Source organism: Halichoerus grypus, chromosome 3, assembly GCF_964656455.1.
Source record: "Halichoerus grypus chromosome 3, mHalGry1.hap1.1, whole genome shotgun sequence".
NCBI lineage: Eukaryota > Metazoa > Chordata > Mammalia > Carnivora > Phocidae > Halichoerus > Halichoerus grypus.
Window position 1 is genome coordinate 75,726,764 of NC_135714.1, and position 16,498 is coordinate 75,743,261.

Genomic DNA, 16,498 nt, shown 5'->3' on the forward strand with positions numbered 1-16,498 from the left:
ATGCTGTGTCTTTATATGTACTTATAATTTGTATTTGACCCAGTTTTAAATATGTTTTGAAGTAAACATATGCATACCCAGAATAGTTAAAATGAAATTAAAACACAGATAATAAATCATATAATAAAGATTAGAAATTGTTCAACCAGAAACCAGAATGAGATAATTGTTGAAACTTAGTATTTGATTTGACCATGAGTTTTCTGACTGCCAAGGAAAAGAACAAAAACATTTTCATTTTTCCAGTTTAATGAGAGAGACAAAGTGTCATTAAACTTTAGATACCAGAATGGCTCTGTTTTCTGTAGCCAGAAATTCTTTACTTAAGCCTTTCATCTTCCTTTTATTCATTCACCAATTTACATATTATCTGCTTTTTGAAAACCTTGTATTGCGTACTCAGTGAGGAATTGTCTTTTCTCTGAATTTATACATTGATCATTATAAAAGTATAGCTGTCGCTAATTGAGTACCTATCATGTGAAAGGCAAATAACAGACACTGAATTATCTCCAATCCTAGCAATAATCCTGCAAGATTCATGCTGTTTACCCTCTTTGCAGATGATGAGACTGAGACCACGAGAAGCTAAGTAATTTGCACAAGGTCAAATAGCTAATAAGGGCAGAATTCGTTAGCTGAATTCAAGTAGCATTTTGTAATTTGAGGATTTCTTCATGGAGAATGTTCATTAAAAAAAAAAAAAAAATCCGTAGTTGTGTAATAACCCCATAAGCTCTTTTCACTGTTCCTCCAAAAGAGAAGTTATATGAAACCCATTGACATTTGAATATTACTGTGCTTTCTTGCAGCCTGTGAACTTATGAATCAAGGCATCTTGGCCCTGGTCAGCTCCATTGGCTGCACGTCAGCAGGGTCCCTCCAGTCTCTGGCAGATGCCATGCATATCCCCCACCTCTTCATACAGCGCTCAACAGCTGGGACCCCAAGGAGTGGCTGTGGACTCACCCGGAGCAACAGGAATGATGACTACACTCTCTCTGTTCGCCCACCTGTCTACTTAAATGATGTTATCCTGAGAGTGGTCACAGAATATGCCTGGCAGAAATTCATTATATTCTATGATAGTGAATACGGTAAGTGTTTGTGATTTGTGTGAGTTTTGTAAGCTGATATTTGCATGGCAAGCAACTTCATTAAATCTTAAAAAACTTCAAGGAGCTTACTCATTGTTAACTGTGATTTTCTTGTTCTGTCATAATCTTACAAATCTAGCAGCAAAAACAAAAAGTTTTACTGAGTTCAAGTTCAGTCGTTTGTATTAAATCACTTTGAAGTCAAATTAAAAAATAAATAGCTGTCCCTAATGCTCAGTTTATAAATGTTTCTAAAGGGAATTTGACTTCAATATATCTTGATTTTTCAAATAATGAGAAGTCATAAAGACAATAGCGTCTTTCTCCCTTTTCAAAAACATTTGTATCTTTATAGAATAATAAAACACCGTTTTGGACAGATCCTGGAACACTGAAAATAGATGCCTATTTATATTTATTGGTTCAAAAAAAAAAAAAAACTGACCTATTTCCTTACATCCTTACACTCTTTGGGAGTAACGGTTTATATTACTTTATAGTTAGCATGACATTTTGTCTGCAATATGAAATTTCACAAAAATGCTGAGTAGTATGAAGACACTTAATTTATTTAACTTCCCAAGATAAAACACAAAGCATTTGCCCTAAATTTACTATAATTCGAGAAAATACTTTGTCTCAGTATTTTTACTTGTGTTACATTAAGAAAAGTGAACAAAAATGACAACTATAGTTTATTTTTTCCTGAACAAATCTATTTTCTAACTGACTGATCCCAAAGATGTTCAAATTTAGTCTCTCCAATTTTTGTCATTAGGGGGAATAGAGATGGATATAATAAAATGAGAGAAAATTAGCAGGTCTTCATGAAGATATATATTTTGAAACATATGTTTCTTTAGAGATTTGCCTTAAAAAGGAGTCTCAGAAAAATGTTTTCCATTCAGGATGGATGGGTCTAGTTTTTATTTTTTTATTTCAAAAAATCACGAAGACTTCACCCTCTGTAGTACAACCAGTTTTTTCTTAGCAAATAAATAAACATTTAAAAATAATGGTTTTCTTGTCATAATCCACCCAGCATTGTGAACAATACTAGAGAACAGTTACACAAGAGCGAGCCAGAAAGTGGCATCAATAGAACTGAGCACAAACAGGTTGGCAGGAATCTGGAAAGCAACGAATAGGAGCCCCTGTGGACTCCCACGGAGGGAGAGCAAGTGGCAGTTACATTTATCCCTAAATATTCAAAGGTCGCATGGGGTTTTGGCAGCCAGAGTAGATTAAACTTGACGGGGAGATTTCAGCCAGAAGTCTGTGGCCCTCTCCAGAAGCACACTTGTCTCCAGGACGGAAATCCTTATTTTTGTTACTTAATTCATATTATTTAGGGATCACAGAACAAAGACCAAGAGACTGAAATGAATAAAGTTAAACAGAAACGAAAAAATAATCGGCTCATCAGTAAAAGTAAGGGTTGAACGCAAATTTGAAATTTGCTGATAGGATTATTTAGTGAATGTAGTAAACTCTACCTCTGGAATCAATATGTGGAATATGCCTTTGTCAGTTTTCTTTCCGTCTTATTATCTATGATTTTTATTACCTTAACTGGCATTCTTATGATCTCTGCTCAAATATAACTTGAAATAATGAATTTTTAAACTGTAAACCTTTCTTTAAGAGGGGGAAAACATTTTTTAGTTAGTCTTACCAAAGTAGTCCAGTAAAATAAAGAACAGAAAAGTGATTTTTGATGAAAGTTTTCACAACATTAAAATGAGAATTTTACTTTTTCATTATATACATCCATGAGGAAAAAAAATCCCTTGTTATCTTGTTTCCAAGTCCTACATGGTTTACAGCTAGGAAATTCTTATAAGAGAATACATTTTTATTATTGATGAGGTAAATGTTTTTGAAAATGTACACTAAATTCATAGTCATAGAAAATCATTTACATACATTTGAAATTCCTTATTCTTTTTTCCTCTGTTTAATAAGTAAATAAGATGCTGTAATCACAGTGCATGACTGGAGTCCTCTGTTAGAAGCAGGATTTGTTTTAGGAATAATAATAATAATAATAATAATAATACGTTCTTTTACTTTGGTGATAAACTTGCTTTTGACTTACTTTTTAATTTAATAATTCATGAAAAACTACCCTGCTCATATCCTTAAAATTATTTCCAGTAATACTCTTGTTTAATAAAAGAAAATTTCCCTTTGATGCTCACAATAAATCTTCCTAGTAAAGAACTGGGCTAGAGTCCAAAATAAACATCAAGCTATCCAAATACCTTCTACCTTGAAGAGGGCTACATGTGTTTACATATCCATTCATCAATGTCATCATTTTAAGTTCAAACATTGGAATTATACTTGACTTTTATCTTGGTTATCAGGAATTGCTTTCATTGAGGAATGGATTAAGCATCATCTATGCATGAAATAAGGCATCCTGCTGGAGCCAAATGTGATTAAAGATGTATTTTGCTTATAAAAATATACCTTAAAAAAAGAAAAAAAAGATTAAGCTTCTATATCTAGTTAATTAGAGAAACACTTTTTTCAAAAGCAGTTAATTATGATTAAGGGCACAGTATAAAAGTCTACATTAAATTCCCTAACAAAGAAAATTCAAGTCTTTGATTCTAAGTAAATGGATAAAAACAGAAAAAAAAAAAAATGTGGAAACTTTATTTGAATGGATTGATTCAAGACATTTTTAAAAAGGCTTGAAAAGAGTTTAGGAAGTGTTGAGCTTTTAAAAAATGCGCCATTTAAGAAATGTTCATTGCTCACTTGCTTAGTGCAATGCAAAATATGAGATAAAAAGTTTTACAGAATGTAGTCTTAGCCCATAAGAAGCTTACAATTAACAAAAGAGGTAAAATATTTATGACTCTTTTAATCGAGAAAATAGTGTGTTAAGTGTCATGAATGACGCAAACTGAATGCTAATGGTGTGTAATGAAGAAGGTGTTGAATTTTTGGCAGCAGTGATCAAAGAAGGCTTTATGGGTGGACCTTGACGTTGAATGTTGCCTTTCAAAATGCTAGCTAACTTCACAATGTGTGAGAGACAGTCACTCCAACAGAGAGAAATTGTGAACAAGTCTTATAGCAATAAAAATATTAAAAATAATATCTCTGAGCATTTAATTTGCCAGGTCCAAGAATAAGTATTTTACATTAAGTCATGTAATCTTTTCAACAGCTCTATGAAGTAGGTAACATTATTATCACAATTTTACAAAAAGGAAAACAGAAAAAAAACAAAACTGAGTTACTTTCTCACAAAACACAGCTAAGTATGAGCTGAGTTCTAAAGTCTGATCAGAGTCTACACTCCTAACTATGTATAATGAGTATAAAGGAGTTGCAGTGTACTATTCCCCAAGAATATAATAAAAAGGGCTAATCTTACAGAGAGCATTTATTATATCCAGGCTCTCTTCCAAGTGCCTACAGTGCCTACACGTGTCATCTCATTTATGATGATGATGATGATGATGATGATGGTGATTTTTTGCAAATGAAAAAACTGAGGATGTAAGACATCAGGTAATTTGCGAGTAAGCTGAGAAGCACGAATTCAAACACTGATAGTCATTTCCATAGTTCTCGTTTTTCACCACTATTTTGACTCTATAGAAATAAGAATAAAATTAATTCCTGACAACTGTAAAATTTAAAAAAAATGAGTTTACAAATGAAATACATAGAACCATCTTTATTAAAGAGAGAAAATGATGTCAAGCCTGCAGATCTTCACCATATTAAGATTTTCAAAGAAAAATACTGTATGTCAATTCAGAAGATTTGGCTATCATTGGAAGTATGGAAACAGGACAGTCATTGGGCCAAAGTAGGCTGACCCATTGGCACAAACAGCTGCCTTCCTGCAGAATAACCATTCTTGCTTTTCAATTTGCCAACAGAATGCGAAGTTCATTTGAGAGACCAATACCTCCCATTGAAAAACTACATTTTTTGGCTCTCTTACAGCTGGGAGTTGTGATATAATATTGTCAAGAGCTATGAAGGGTCTGAGATTTTACTCTACTTGCAAGCTAAGTTAGCTTGCATCAATTTCATAGATACTGGCAGAAAACATTCTACTTCTTTAGACAGATAGAGGACTTTAATAGTCATGGTACAGCAAGCAGCGTGAACCTCATATTAATGTTGTTTCCTCTTGACCTCCTGTCTTACAAGACTATGTGTAGCCGCTCCGGTGGATGCTGTACATGCAGTGGGCTCGTGTGACAGCTAAGGAACCCTGGCTTAGGGAATCTCTATCTTTTATGATGGGCTTCTAAGTAAACCTGCTTGGCGTATGTCCAGAAAAAGACATTATCTTCATTGTAAATAAGTCTCTCTTATCTAGGGAGAGTTTCTGCTTGCATAATATGAAATAAGACACAAAATCTATGGAGAATTGTCTCCCCAAAAGATTTTTTTTTTGTTTGTACAATATTGTTGGCTTCTAGCAAATTTCCCTATGTATATGCCAGTCCTAAAACCACTCTGGTTAATCTTATTGACAGGAGGTAGGATCAGATCTATTCAATTTGTCTCCTCTGCATTTATTTAAAGAAACTATAAATAAGATTTTTAATGAGCAAGATTGATCTCAACCATGCCCATCAGGGTCCTGGACTCAGCAAGCTGAATAAATCCCATAAACTATCAAAAGTCTACTTTATTTTTTTAATTAAATATTTTATTTATTTACTTATTTATTTATTTATTTATTTGAGAGATAGAGCGAGAGAGAGTGAGAGAGCACAGGCAAGGAGAGCGGCAGAGGGAGGGGAAGAAGCAGGCCCCCCGCCAAGCTGGCAGCGTGATGCGGTGCTCGATACCAGGACCTTGGGATCATGACCTGAGCCGAAGGCAGACGCTTAACCGGCTGAGCCACCCAGGCGCCCCAAGAGTCTACTTTAAAAAGTCAGAGAGTTTCCTCCTTAAATTTCTGCATAAACCTTTTTACTTGGCCAGAGGCATTGATCCAGGTACAATAAGATTTATTTGTAATTGCAAAGATTCTACCTGTCTCACAAGGAGAAATTCTGTCATCTAGAACAACCTTGGCCAGTGAGTTGAGGCTGACCTGAATGACTTCCAAGGCTGAAGTGGTACCATCAATCACTTTAGTGAAATTCACGGGAAAAAATTCTAATTGGATGACTCTTATCATAGGGAAGACTATCTATAGGACACATATCAGTAACAAGTAGATATGGCTCCATGTGGCTCTCCCAAATTAATTAGGGTAAGCCTCACTTTAGAGAGATCTCGGTAAAGTACTACATTATCTGCTGCTAGTGTTTACTTAAATACTTTAAGTTCTCAAAGCCACCCCTAATGTGTGACTCTTGTCTTCAGAAAGGAGGTAACCTTCACACAAGAACTACAGTTCTGGAAATGCACATGATGTCCCTGGTGTGGGAGGGGGGTTGGAGAGATGGAGGTTAGGAAAGAGCGAAGGGAAGGGTTGGTTACATTGCTGGGATCCCCTGAGTGAGACATACATCAATAGGTCCTTCAATATGACTTCTGGTATTTCTAAGAGTTCTCAATTCATATAGGATATATGAATCCAGCTCTTGTTTAGGAGAGACAGCCTGAGGTCAGTCAATACAATCTGTCTTTAGTGTTTGTTTCAAGGGTTAGCAACCTACTGTTGGGCCTGAAATTTCTTTTTGTAAATAAAGTTTCACTGGACCACAGCATGTTCATTTGTTTGCCTGTTGTCTGTGTCTGCTTTTGAGCTACAATATCAGAGTTGAGCAGTTGCAGTAGAAACAATATAACCCATAAGCCTAAAATATGACACCATGGTCCTTTAAGAAATTGTTTACTAACCTCTGTTCTATGGCATCATCTGGTGATTTTCTTACCGCTCCATGTAATGAATGAAAATAGAGGCAGAGAAGGTATTTGGAGAGATAGGTGTTTTGCAGGAGGAGTGCATCTCCTGCTGTTTCCAGTAGTCTTTTTGATAAGATTAAGGGAATGATGATCAAATCCTGAGTATAGCCCTCTCTGATGAGGAATAGCAGATCCAGCAGTCAGTTAAATTTAAGGCCTTTATATCAATTTGAAAGGTCTGCACCAGGGTATTTCCTTTCACGAAGAGAACTCCAAGAGTTATTTTGAAAGACAAAAGTCATTCATGTACATCCATTCTATCTTAGGGGGCCTAAGGATTTCCCTTCCCTGTGTTGGAGGTGTTGCTCTTTCTCCAGTTCCAGAAATATGGTGTGTCCCATTCCAATAACTGTAACTTCATTTTTTTCTTCATTGATTTCTGTTTGCACTCAGACCTTTTATCAGGAATGTTCAGGTGCAAAAAGACAGGACATTTTTATAAAACTTATGGAGACCAGTTATGTCCCCCCACTTTAGCCTGCAATAGCCATATAGGAGGACTTGACAAACAGTGTACTCACCATGTGTTCATTACCCTTATGTTTCAGAATCATGTCAGTCCAACAAGAGACTCCAGGAGGTGGGAAAGAAATATAAGTCCAACTCCCTTAAGCTCCATTTAAGCCAGGCAGGCACCCAGGTTGGTCTGGAGAAAGAGAATGAAGTGTCATACTTAGGAAAGGCATCAACCCACTGAGCCCCAAGCACAATAACTACAAAAATAAAATAAAATTACAAAATAAAATAAAATAAAATAAAATAACAAACCAATGGAAAGGCTTAAATAGCAAGCAACTAAATGTCCACCTTCAGAATATAGCAAAATAAGACTGTATTAAACCCAAAGTAGAATAAATAAAATAATTAATTAAGGGTAAAAATTAATGAAATAGAAAATTAATAAACAATAAAGAAAACTAAGAGAGTCTAAATTTATTAATTTTGGGGGCACCTAACTGGTTCAATTGGTAGAGCATGTGATTCTTGATCTCAGGGTCATGAGTTCAAGCCCCATGTTGGGTAGAAAGATTACTTAAAAAAATTTCTAGTAAAATTATTAATTCTTTGTAGAGATTAATAAAATTGATAAATTCCTAGTGAAACAAATTGTTATTAAAAAAAAACAAAATTTACCAGTATCAGAAATAAAAGAAAAGATATCACTACAGAACTTCCTCAAAAAAAAAAAAGAAAATGTACTGCAAGTCCCAACCATGGAAATAAAGCAAGAACTAAAAATGAATAGTCATATAGTTTGGAGAGGAAGAAATAAAAATTTCTTTTTGTCAATACACAATTAGATGCATAGAGAATCCTATGAAATCTCAAAAAAATCGTACAAAAATTTTAAGTTAATTTAGCAAGTTTACAGACTAAAAGATAAATATTTGAAAATAAGTATATATTATAATAGCAGTAAAAAATTGGAAACTGAAATAAACAAAAATGTGAAAACATAGAGTGCCTCAGGAGAAATCTACAAAATATTGCAGTACATTTATACTGGAAACTACAAAATTTGACCAAGAGAATATATATCAAGAGAATGATATGTATAATATCATTAAGATGTCTATTCTCAATAAATTAATTTATAGATTCAATGTAATTCTAATCAAAAATTTGTAAGCTCTTTTGAGGAAATTAATAAGCTGATTCCAAAATTTATATGGATATCTAAAAATATCATATAGCCACAATATTGAAAAATAATAAAACTGGATTAAATGCTTTACCTGATTTCAAATCTCATTTAATATTGGCTTAAGATTGACAAATAGATCACATTAGGGTTCAGAAGTCTACTCATTTGTACACAGTCAATTTGTTATTGACCAACATGCCAAGTCAATTCAGTGGAGAAGTGCTCTTAACCAACAGTAATGAAACAACTGGACATGTATATAAAAAGAGAAGAAAAGAAGGAAAAGAAAATAATAAAAAACCTTGACTCCTATCTCACACATACAAAATTTAGTTCAAGATTAATCATAAACCTAAACTAAAAGCTAGAAGAAAACATAAGATAATATTCTTGCGACTCTGGGATATGCAGAGAGTTCTTAGACACATCAAAAAATAAATCTAAAATAATAATTTGGACTTCATCAAAATTCATAATACCTACTCATTAACAGACACCATTAAGAAAATAAGTAGGCAAATTACAAGCTGGGGAATATAGCCCAGGACATATATCCGAGAGGCTTATATAAATACATAGGATTTGTAGAAAGCTCAGAGAATTAAAAAGAAAAATGATTCCTACAATGCAACAATATGAGACCAACAAAAATATACAATTAAAAATGGGCAAAAGGCTTGTGCAAACAATTCATAGAAGAGAAAGATATGTAAAGGAAAGAAAAAGGGGGCAAAAATCAATTTCCCTATCATAGTTTTAAACTAAATAGCATAATTGAGGGTTCCTGGGTGGCTCAGTTGGTTAAGAGTCTAACTCTTGATTTTCGCTCTGGTCATGATCTCAGGGTTGTGAGATCCATCCCTGAGTCAGGCTCTGCGCTGGGCATGGAACCCACCTAAGATTCTCTCCCTCTCTCTCTGCCCCTCCCCCTCCCTCTCTATAAATAAATAAATAAATAAACTAGCTAACTAATAGCATAATTGAATCATCATTTAGAGATTGTAGATTCATAGACAAAAATCATTTAGAATTGAATGTAGTGGATTCCTAGAACCCAAATTTGGTAATAGATCAGAATGAATAGAAGAGCTTTTTAATATCATAATACCTGAGTCCCATCACAGACTCCTGGAATCAGCATTGTTGCAAGGTATGCAGCCAGCTTTGTTCCTCAAGGAGGCATTTGGAAACAAATTTCAGCAGACCTTTTCTTTCAGCATCTTTAATTGTTAGCATCGTTTCCCCTTCCAGAATATTCCAAGGGAGACAGAACTTACTATATTTTGAAGGAGCTTACTTCACATTTGGACACTGGGTGTTTCTAGTTGTCAGAAAGTTTTTCTTGATATGAAACTTAAAATACCAATATTGGACAAAGTGATCTATTTTCTGGAATAATAGAAAATAATAATCATTTTGCTTAAAATCATTTATCAGTAAGTGAAGAAAATTGTTATGCTCCCTGAACTCTCCTTAGTCTTCTACTCCCTAAGTACCATTTTCAACATGGGCAATTTCCCATTTTCAATGTGTTGTGCTTTTCAAAGATTTCACTTTTCTAAATGTCTTTATTCCTATCTCTCTAGTTTTTCAGTATCTCTGTATATGATCTGATACATTTACTGATTATTCGTTAAGCCTCATGCTATCTTATTGCCTTAGAGAGAGGAGTAAAACCTCTGTCTCTTTTTAGCAAAACAAAACAAAACAAAATTACACACTGGTACTTTTTGTTTTTTTAATAATTTTTTTAAAAAAAAATATATTAAATCTTTATTGTATCATTCATCATATTGCCTTACCCCTCCAATTTTTCATCCTCAATTTGTTTTGATTTCAACCAAATTTCCAAGAGGAAGTTTGGTCAAGGAGGTGGAATATGATATTGAAGAAGGCTCATTAAAAGCAACTGGGAGTAGTCCAGGTAGACTCACTATCAGAGAGGTCTATACAAGGAATTAGTTGAATGTACTAGCCAATGGCTAGATTCCAGAATCAAGGAACTGACAATATACAGAAACCAGAAATTTATAATAGTAGTAGGTGGTTCTTAAAGTAGAATAAAAGCAGATATATTTCTTTAAAGGAAGGATTCTATTCTGAGAATATTGATGAGAGAAAAGTTGAATTTCATATCTGGGAAAACTGAATAGAACTGATTTACCAGAGTGACATAAGCGGTAAGGTTGAAGTGCTTTTCAATGAATAAGCTACTTGAGTTCTTTAATTTCCTTTGCCTAAAACAATATTGGTCCCACAGCCCAATACTGGATTTGATCTATTGATAGATCTATTAGATAGATCAAGTTATGAAGGAGGGATAATACGATGACAGGGATCTAAGCAACTTGTTACAGTAATGACACAGATACATGTACTTACTGAAAATTGTTAGACATCCTCTTACCGTAGCCTAATCTCTACTTCAGTTTATGTATTGATTTCATTCTTAGGCAAGATAGATGACATTGGTGACTCTAAGCATATCTTTACAAATTATTATACTAAAGAAAGACCCTCTTCCTGCTTTGTTTGTATATCAAATATCAGACCTATAGATATTTATCTATATACCAAATCTTGGGCTCTGTTTGGATCCTGTGCTGATCCTTGAATCAAATAAATTGACCAGGCACTTGGCGGGCTCTCAATCACTAACCTGAATTATGTGATGGGTGAATTACCTCTGGGTGAAGTGTAGGCGTATGTGGACGCATATGCTTCTTTTTCCAGTTTGAGGGAAACCTTGCTTATAAGAAAAATAATTATTTAAACATTAATTAGATTATTTTATTTTAGTTAATTAAATTTTAAATATTTTACTATTATTAAATTGAATTATATAAAATATGTAAATTATAAATACTTGTCTTTGTAATTCAACATTTAAAATTGCTTTTAAAACATACACTTTCAAAGTCTAGTTTGAGTATGTTTTTGTTTTAGTTTAGTTTAAATTTATTTTATGTTCTCAAAATTTCTGATATTCTCCTTAGTTTCAGGATAGTATTTTTTCTTTTACAACAGAATTTTTAGCCATATGTAGATTTCTACTATACTTTGTTAAACTATTTCTGAAAATCAGAGACCTTAAAGGGCATAATAGGTGTTGATAAAATATCTTAAAATGGAAATGATTAAATTAAATATATATATTTGTCTATATATATAAAAATATACATTTTTGACACCCATAGGCACAAAAGCAAAGAAAAAAACTCAGCTCTAAGGATTATCAAATGGGTTACTTATGGGCTCTCCCTCATTCTGAAAACACTGGTTTAATGATTCCAAATTATAAGGTCAATACATAGTAGAGTGACCTGAGATACTTACACATTACTGTTAAGTACATCAATGTATCACCCTTTCTTACAATTAAATTGACATATGGTAAACCCCTTTGAAATGAACATTGAATGATCATCCTCATGAATGCATTCCATGGAATAACAGTGTTTATTCCATGCATCTTGATGTAGGTTTAATCAAGGCCCATAAAATGGACACATTCCTCTTAATTGATTGCAAATGTTTATAATTACCCTGAGGGTGTTTTCAAATGTCTAATGACTATAATATTATTAACTATCTCTCTAGACAGTCTTAAAGCTGTTTATTACTCATTTGGCCACTTTCCAACTTTCAGTTCTCTCATTTACTTCAATGTGCATCAATAAGTGTATAATTAATCCAAGCATCTTATTGAGCTATTTCCTTTGCATTAGTCCGTATTATGTCAAGTAGTTAAAAATGATATATTGTACTACTTTGGATTTGTTCATTAGTCAAATGTCCTTATTGATCAGCATTACTGTAAAGATGACTCTCATACTAAAACACTATGATCTAATGCTAAAATAGTAAGTTCTCATCAAATAGAAAATCTTAGTGATGGGCCACTGTTGTTGGACTGTGTCATCTCAAAATCTAATACAGCATATTATCCTTATTTTCTAAATATACCACAAATGGCAAGGGAATACTCAATGGAGACTTAAATCCTTTTTGAAGTAAGGGTTCTTCTAAACAAAAATTTTTAAATCACTCAGTGGTGAAAAGACTTATTTTCTCAGGAAATGAGGCACTTTGTAGAGTATGCTTTGCAATTCGTATGTTGGGAAAAGCCATTCAGCTCAATGATCTCATGGATCCAGCAACATGCCATATTCCTTTCTATGTAAAGAGAAAGTCATGAGATTCTAAATATTAATTTTAAAGCTCAGAATTCTGTCATAATTTCAGAAACACCAAGATTGGCTGAATGCAGTGCTAATCTCTTGCTCCAAGTGAGGTCTTCAATGCATTAAGTGATCAAAACGATTAAATGCGCTAATCTACTCAAATGAGGGAGAGAGATGAGTAGACCAAAAAAAAAAAAAAATCAGACTTACCGAAACTTAGTGACAAACCTCTTTTCCTACCAAATTCAATATTTTAAATTTGATATTTGAACATAATGATCAGAGTGAGGAATACTGTTTGATAGATTCCAGAGAATGTCACTAAATTTAGTTAAATTGCAACTACAGTTTGGAAAATGAGTAGTATAGTAAGATTCCTCTATCTACTATAGGGCCTGTGTTATCATCAGATGCTTTAGAGAGTGAACTCCTTGAGGGCAACAATTGTTTTTGTCTTGTTCTTCTAAGTACTTTTACTTCTCTTCTAAGTACCTTTCAAAGTGCTTGACACATAGTAAACAGAGAGTTGATTCTAAAAGGGATCTATTTGGATGCTGACCACTAGTTCGAAATGAACAACAGGATATCATACTACTGGTTTGGGGGTCAGTTTGGAAATGTATTTATACATTAGTTTTCAATATAGCCTGGGATTTTTTCAATCCTAATATACATTAATGTAAACCATTTTTAATATAGATTAAATTTAATCTTTCATTAGTGATTATAATGAAGTCATTATTTTACACAATTTAATAAAATAAATAATTAAGCTTCATGGGGTGCCTGGGTGGCTCAGTCAGTTAAGCACCCGACTCTTGATTTCGGCTCTCCCAATTTCAGGGTCATGAAATGGAGACCACGCTGGGCTCTGTGCTCAGCATGGAGTCTGCTGGAGATTCTCTCTCTCCCTCTCCCTCTGCCCGTCCCCCCGCTCATGCATGCACTCTCTCTCTAAATAAATAAAAGCTTTAAAAAAGAAATAAAATTAATTAATTACTTAATTAATTAAGCTTCAATCAGCCAGTACCTCTTGGAGTGTTGTGGGAAGTGGTCTAAATAGGTTACACAAGTCACAAGTCAGATGTCAGAGAAATTGATCATTGCTAGAATATCAAGTTCTGAGGGTGTTACCTAGATCAACTTTTAGTCCTTACTAAGATTTTCTTTTTTCATTTCTTCATAGAAAAAGCAGAAGAAAATTAGGAACAAATGGGACTTTTGACTGGGTTAATAAAGTCTTGATAATGAAAATGCACATTGCTTAGAAATTTGCTTTAATGTTTCACAAGTCCTATTTCCTTTTATCAGAACAACCCAGTAATTACAGTAATTAAACTTTTTTTTTCAGCAATAAGGTATGGTTAGTTGCTACTTACCCTATGCCTCCATTCCTTGCTTCCATTTCTTTTATTGGTATTAATCACATTAAAACATAATTACCAGTTTAAGCTGTCCTTTGCTCTACTCAACTGGATGTACCTCAAGGATAGGAACTGTGGTTTCACTTTCATCACCAGATTATCAGATGTTTATAGAAAGATGTTATATTAGTCAATAGCCTTCCTCTTGAAAGGGATAGAAGCTCATTTCAAACTAAGTAAGCAAAAAGTGAAAAAAGCCTCTGTTTGACTTCACATGTTGGCTTCACTCAGCTTCTCTCTAGACACACTGGCTCTTGCAATCCCAAAAGTACATCATTACAACTTGTGATACAAAAGAGAGATCATTTTTGTTTCATTATCCATATATCAAATTTCAGTCCTCATTTGAATCCCGTGACTATCCCCTAGGCCAGGGACATGGTGAGCTCAAACTGACCGTCCTGAGATACCTGACCGCACAGAGTGTAGATTGCCATAGAACATGGAACACAAGGGATGGGTCCAGGTTTGTTTCTTAAGTGAAAAATGAGGTTTTGTTATTTGAAATCAAGGAGAAGAAACACTGGGAACTTAAAACAGCAGACATTAACTATGAAATTAACTCCAAGCTCACAGGGCCACGTGGGTATCAAACTAAGGATCCAAACTCATTTGTCTGACGTCAAGCGTAGTGTGTTTTCCATAGTAGAAAGTTGTTTCAAAAAAGAAAGGTGCAGTGACTTATAAAAGCAAATTTCTTATAAGGTCAAATTACCTTGAAAACCAAAACAATAAATGCAAGGAAAATTCCTGGCTGCGTTCTGTCCTGTGCCATCCAAACCCCCCTTCAAAACTAAAGCATTTATTTCCCCATCCACTGAGAGCGTTGGCAGCTGACTACCCTCCCCAGGAATTGCCCTCAGGTGAAGAGAACCACCAAACCAAAGCCCATGCAGGATAATAGAGTTTCTCCTCCCACTGGTCCTAACGTAGGAGAACTCTGAGGGCATCACACTTCCCAGGGTCTGGGCAGGTCTCTGCTGAGCATCACCACGGCTCTCCCTCCGCCTACTCTTGCTCCCTTCCCTGCACAAGTGTTATTCTTGAGAGCTATCCCCAGTAAACTTCCTGCTCTTCCATCCTGTCTCCAGAGTCTACTTCCCCGGAACTCTACCTTCTACAGCATAGTGGGTTTTCTTTAGACCTGAAGGACAGCTAGAGTTAGACTAATTAATAACTGAAACCAATGACATGTTATTGGGAGAGGTATTAAGGTTTATTATGTTTCTTAATATTTTTATTTAAAAGTTTCTTCTATTTAAATAAAGTGTAGTACACACTATTAGTTAACATGTGAACATCTCTATGCTTTACCTTCCTGTATAGCATGAGTAGAAAAAAATCATTAAGAGTAGTAACAATATGCTAATCCAGGTTCTCCGATAACTACCTGTAAGGAAATCAAGCAGATCAGACTAAGAGACCATAATCTAGGCAGTAGGCATAATGTTTCAGGTATGTACATATATGGGGGAAAGGGAGAATCCATAATCTTCATGGCTTTTTCAAAGGAGTCTGTGACACAAAGAAGGTTAAGAAATTGGAGCATTGGGTCCCAAACTGGTTTCTTAAGGATCATCAGCTGAGAAAAATCTCTGGTCTTTGTCATGAGAGTTTTTATTTTATTGGAATGGGGTGGGGCTCAGAAAACTTCTTTTTCAACAAGTTCTCCAGATGATTCCAAAAATAAATTAAGTGGACCATAATTTGAAAAATAGCGACCTAAGGACTAAAGTATACTTCTATATTAGCTTTCTATTGCTGCTGTAACAAATGACCACAAATTTAGAGGCTTAAACACCAGAAATTATTATGTGACACTTCTGGAGGTCAGAAGTCTGACATGGTATCTCAATGGGCTAAAATCAAGATATCAGCAAGTCTGTGTTCCTCTCTGGAGGTTCTTGGGGAGAAACTTCCTCACCTTTACTTGCTTCTAGAGGCCATCTATATTTCTTTGCTAGAGTTCCTGTTTCCCATTCATCAAAGCCGGCAATGTTGCATCTCTCTGAATTTTCCCCAAAGTCAACTTATTCTTTAGTAGTCAGATCTCCCTTTGACTCTCTCATCTGTCTTTTTCTCCTAATTTTAAGGACTCTGTGATCACTAGACCCCCCCTTAATAATACAAGAAATCTCCCCATCTTCAGGTCAGGTGATTAACAACTTTAATGCCACCAGGAGCATTAATTCTGGGGCACCTGGGTGGCTTAGTTGGTTGGGCGTCTGCCTTTGGCTCAGGTCA

At 34.5% G+C, this 16,498-nt stretch overlaps 1 protein-coding gene across 2 annotated transcripts in view; it reads left to right on the top strand.

Moving 5' to 3' along the window:
• Positions 1-16,498, top strand: part of GRID2 (glutamate ionotropic receptor delta type subunit 2) — a 1,423,646-nt gene that overhangs the window by 758,159 nt on the left and 648,989 nt on the right. For both annotated transcript variants that reach the window (XM_078068970.1, XM_078068969.1), the window contains exon 3: positions 813-1,097. In XM_078068970.1, the coding sequence (XP_077925096.1) occupies positions 813-1,097 (285 nt within the window). The remainder of the gene's footprint in view (positions 1-812; positions 1,098-16,498) is intronic.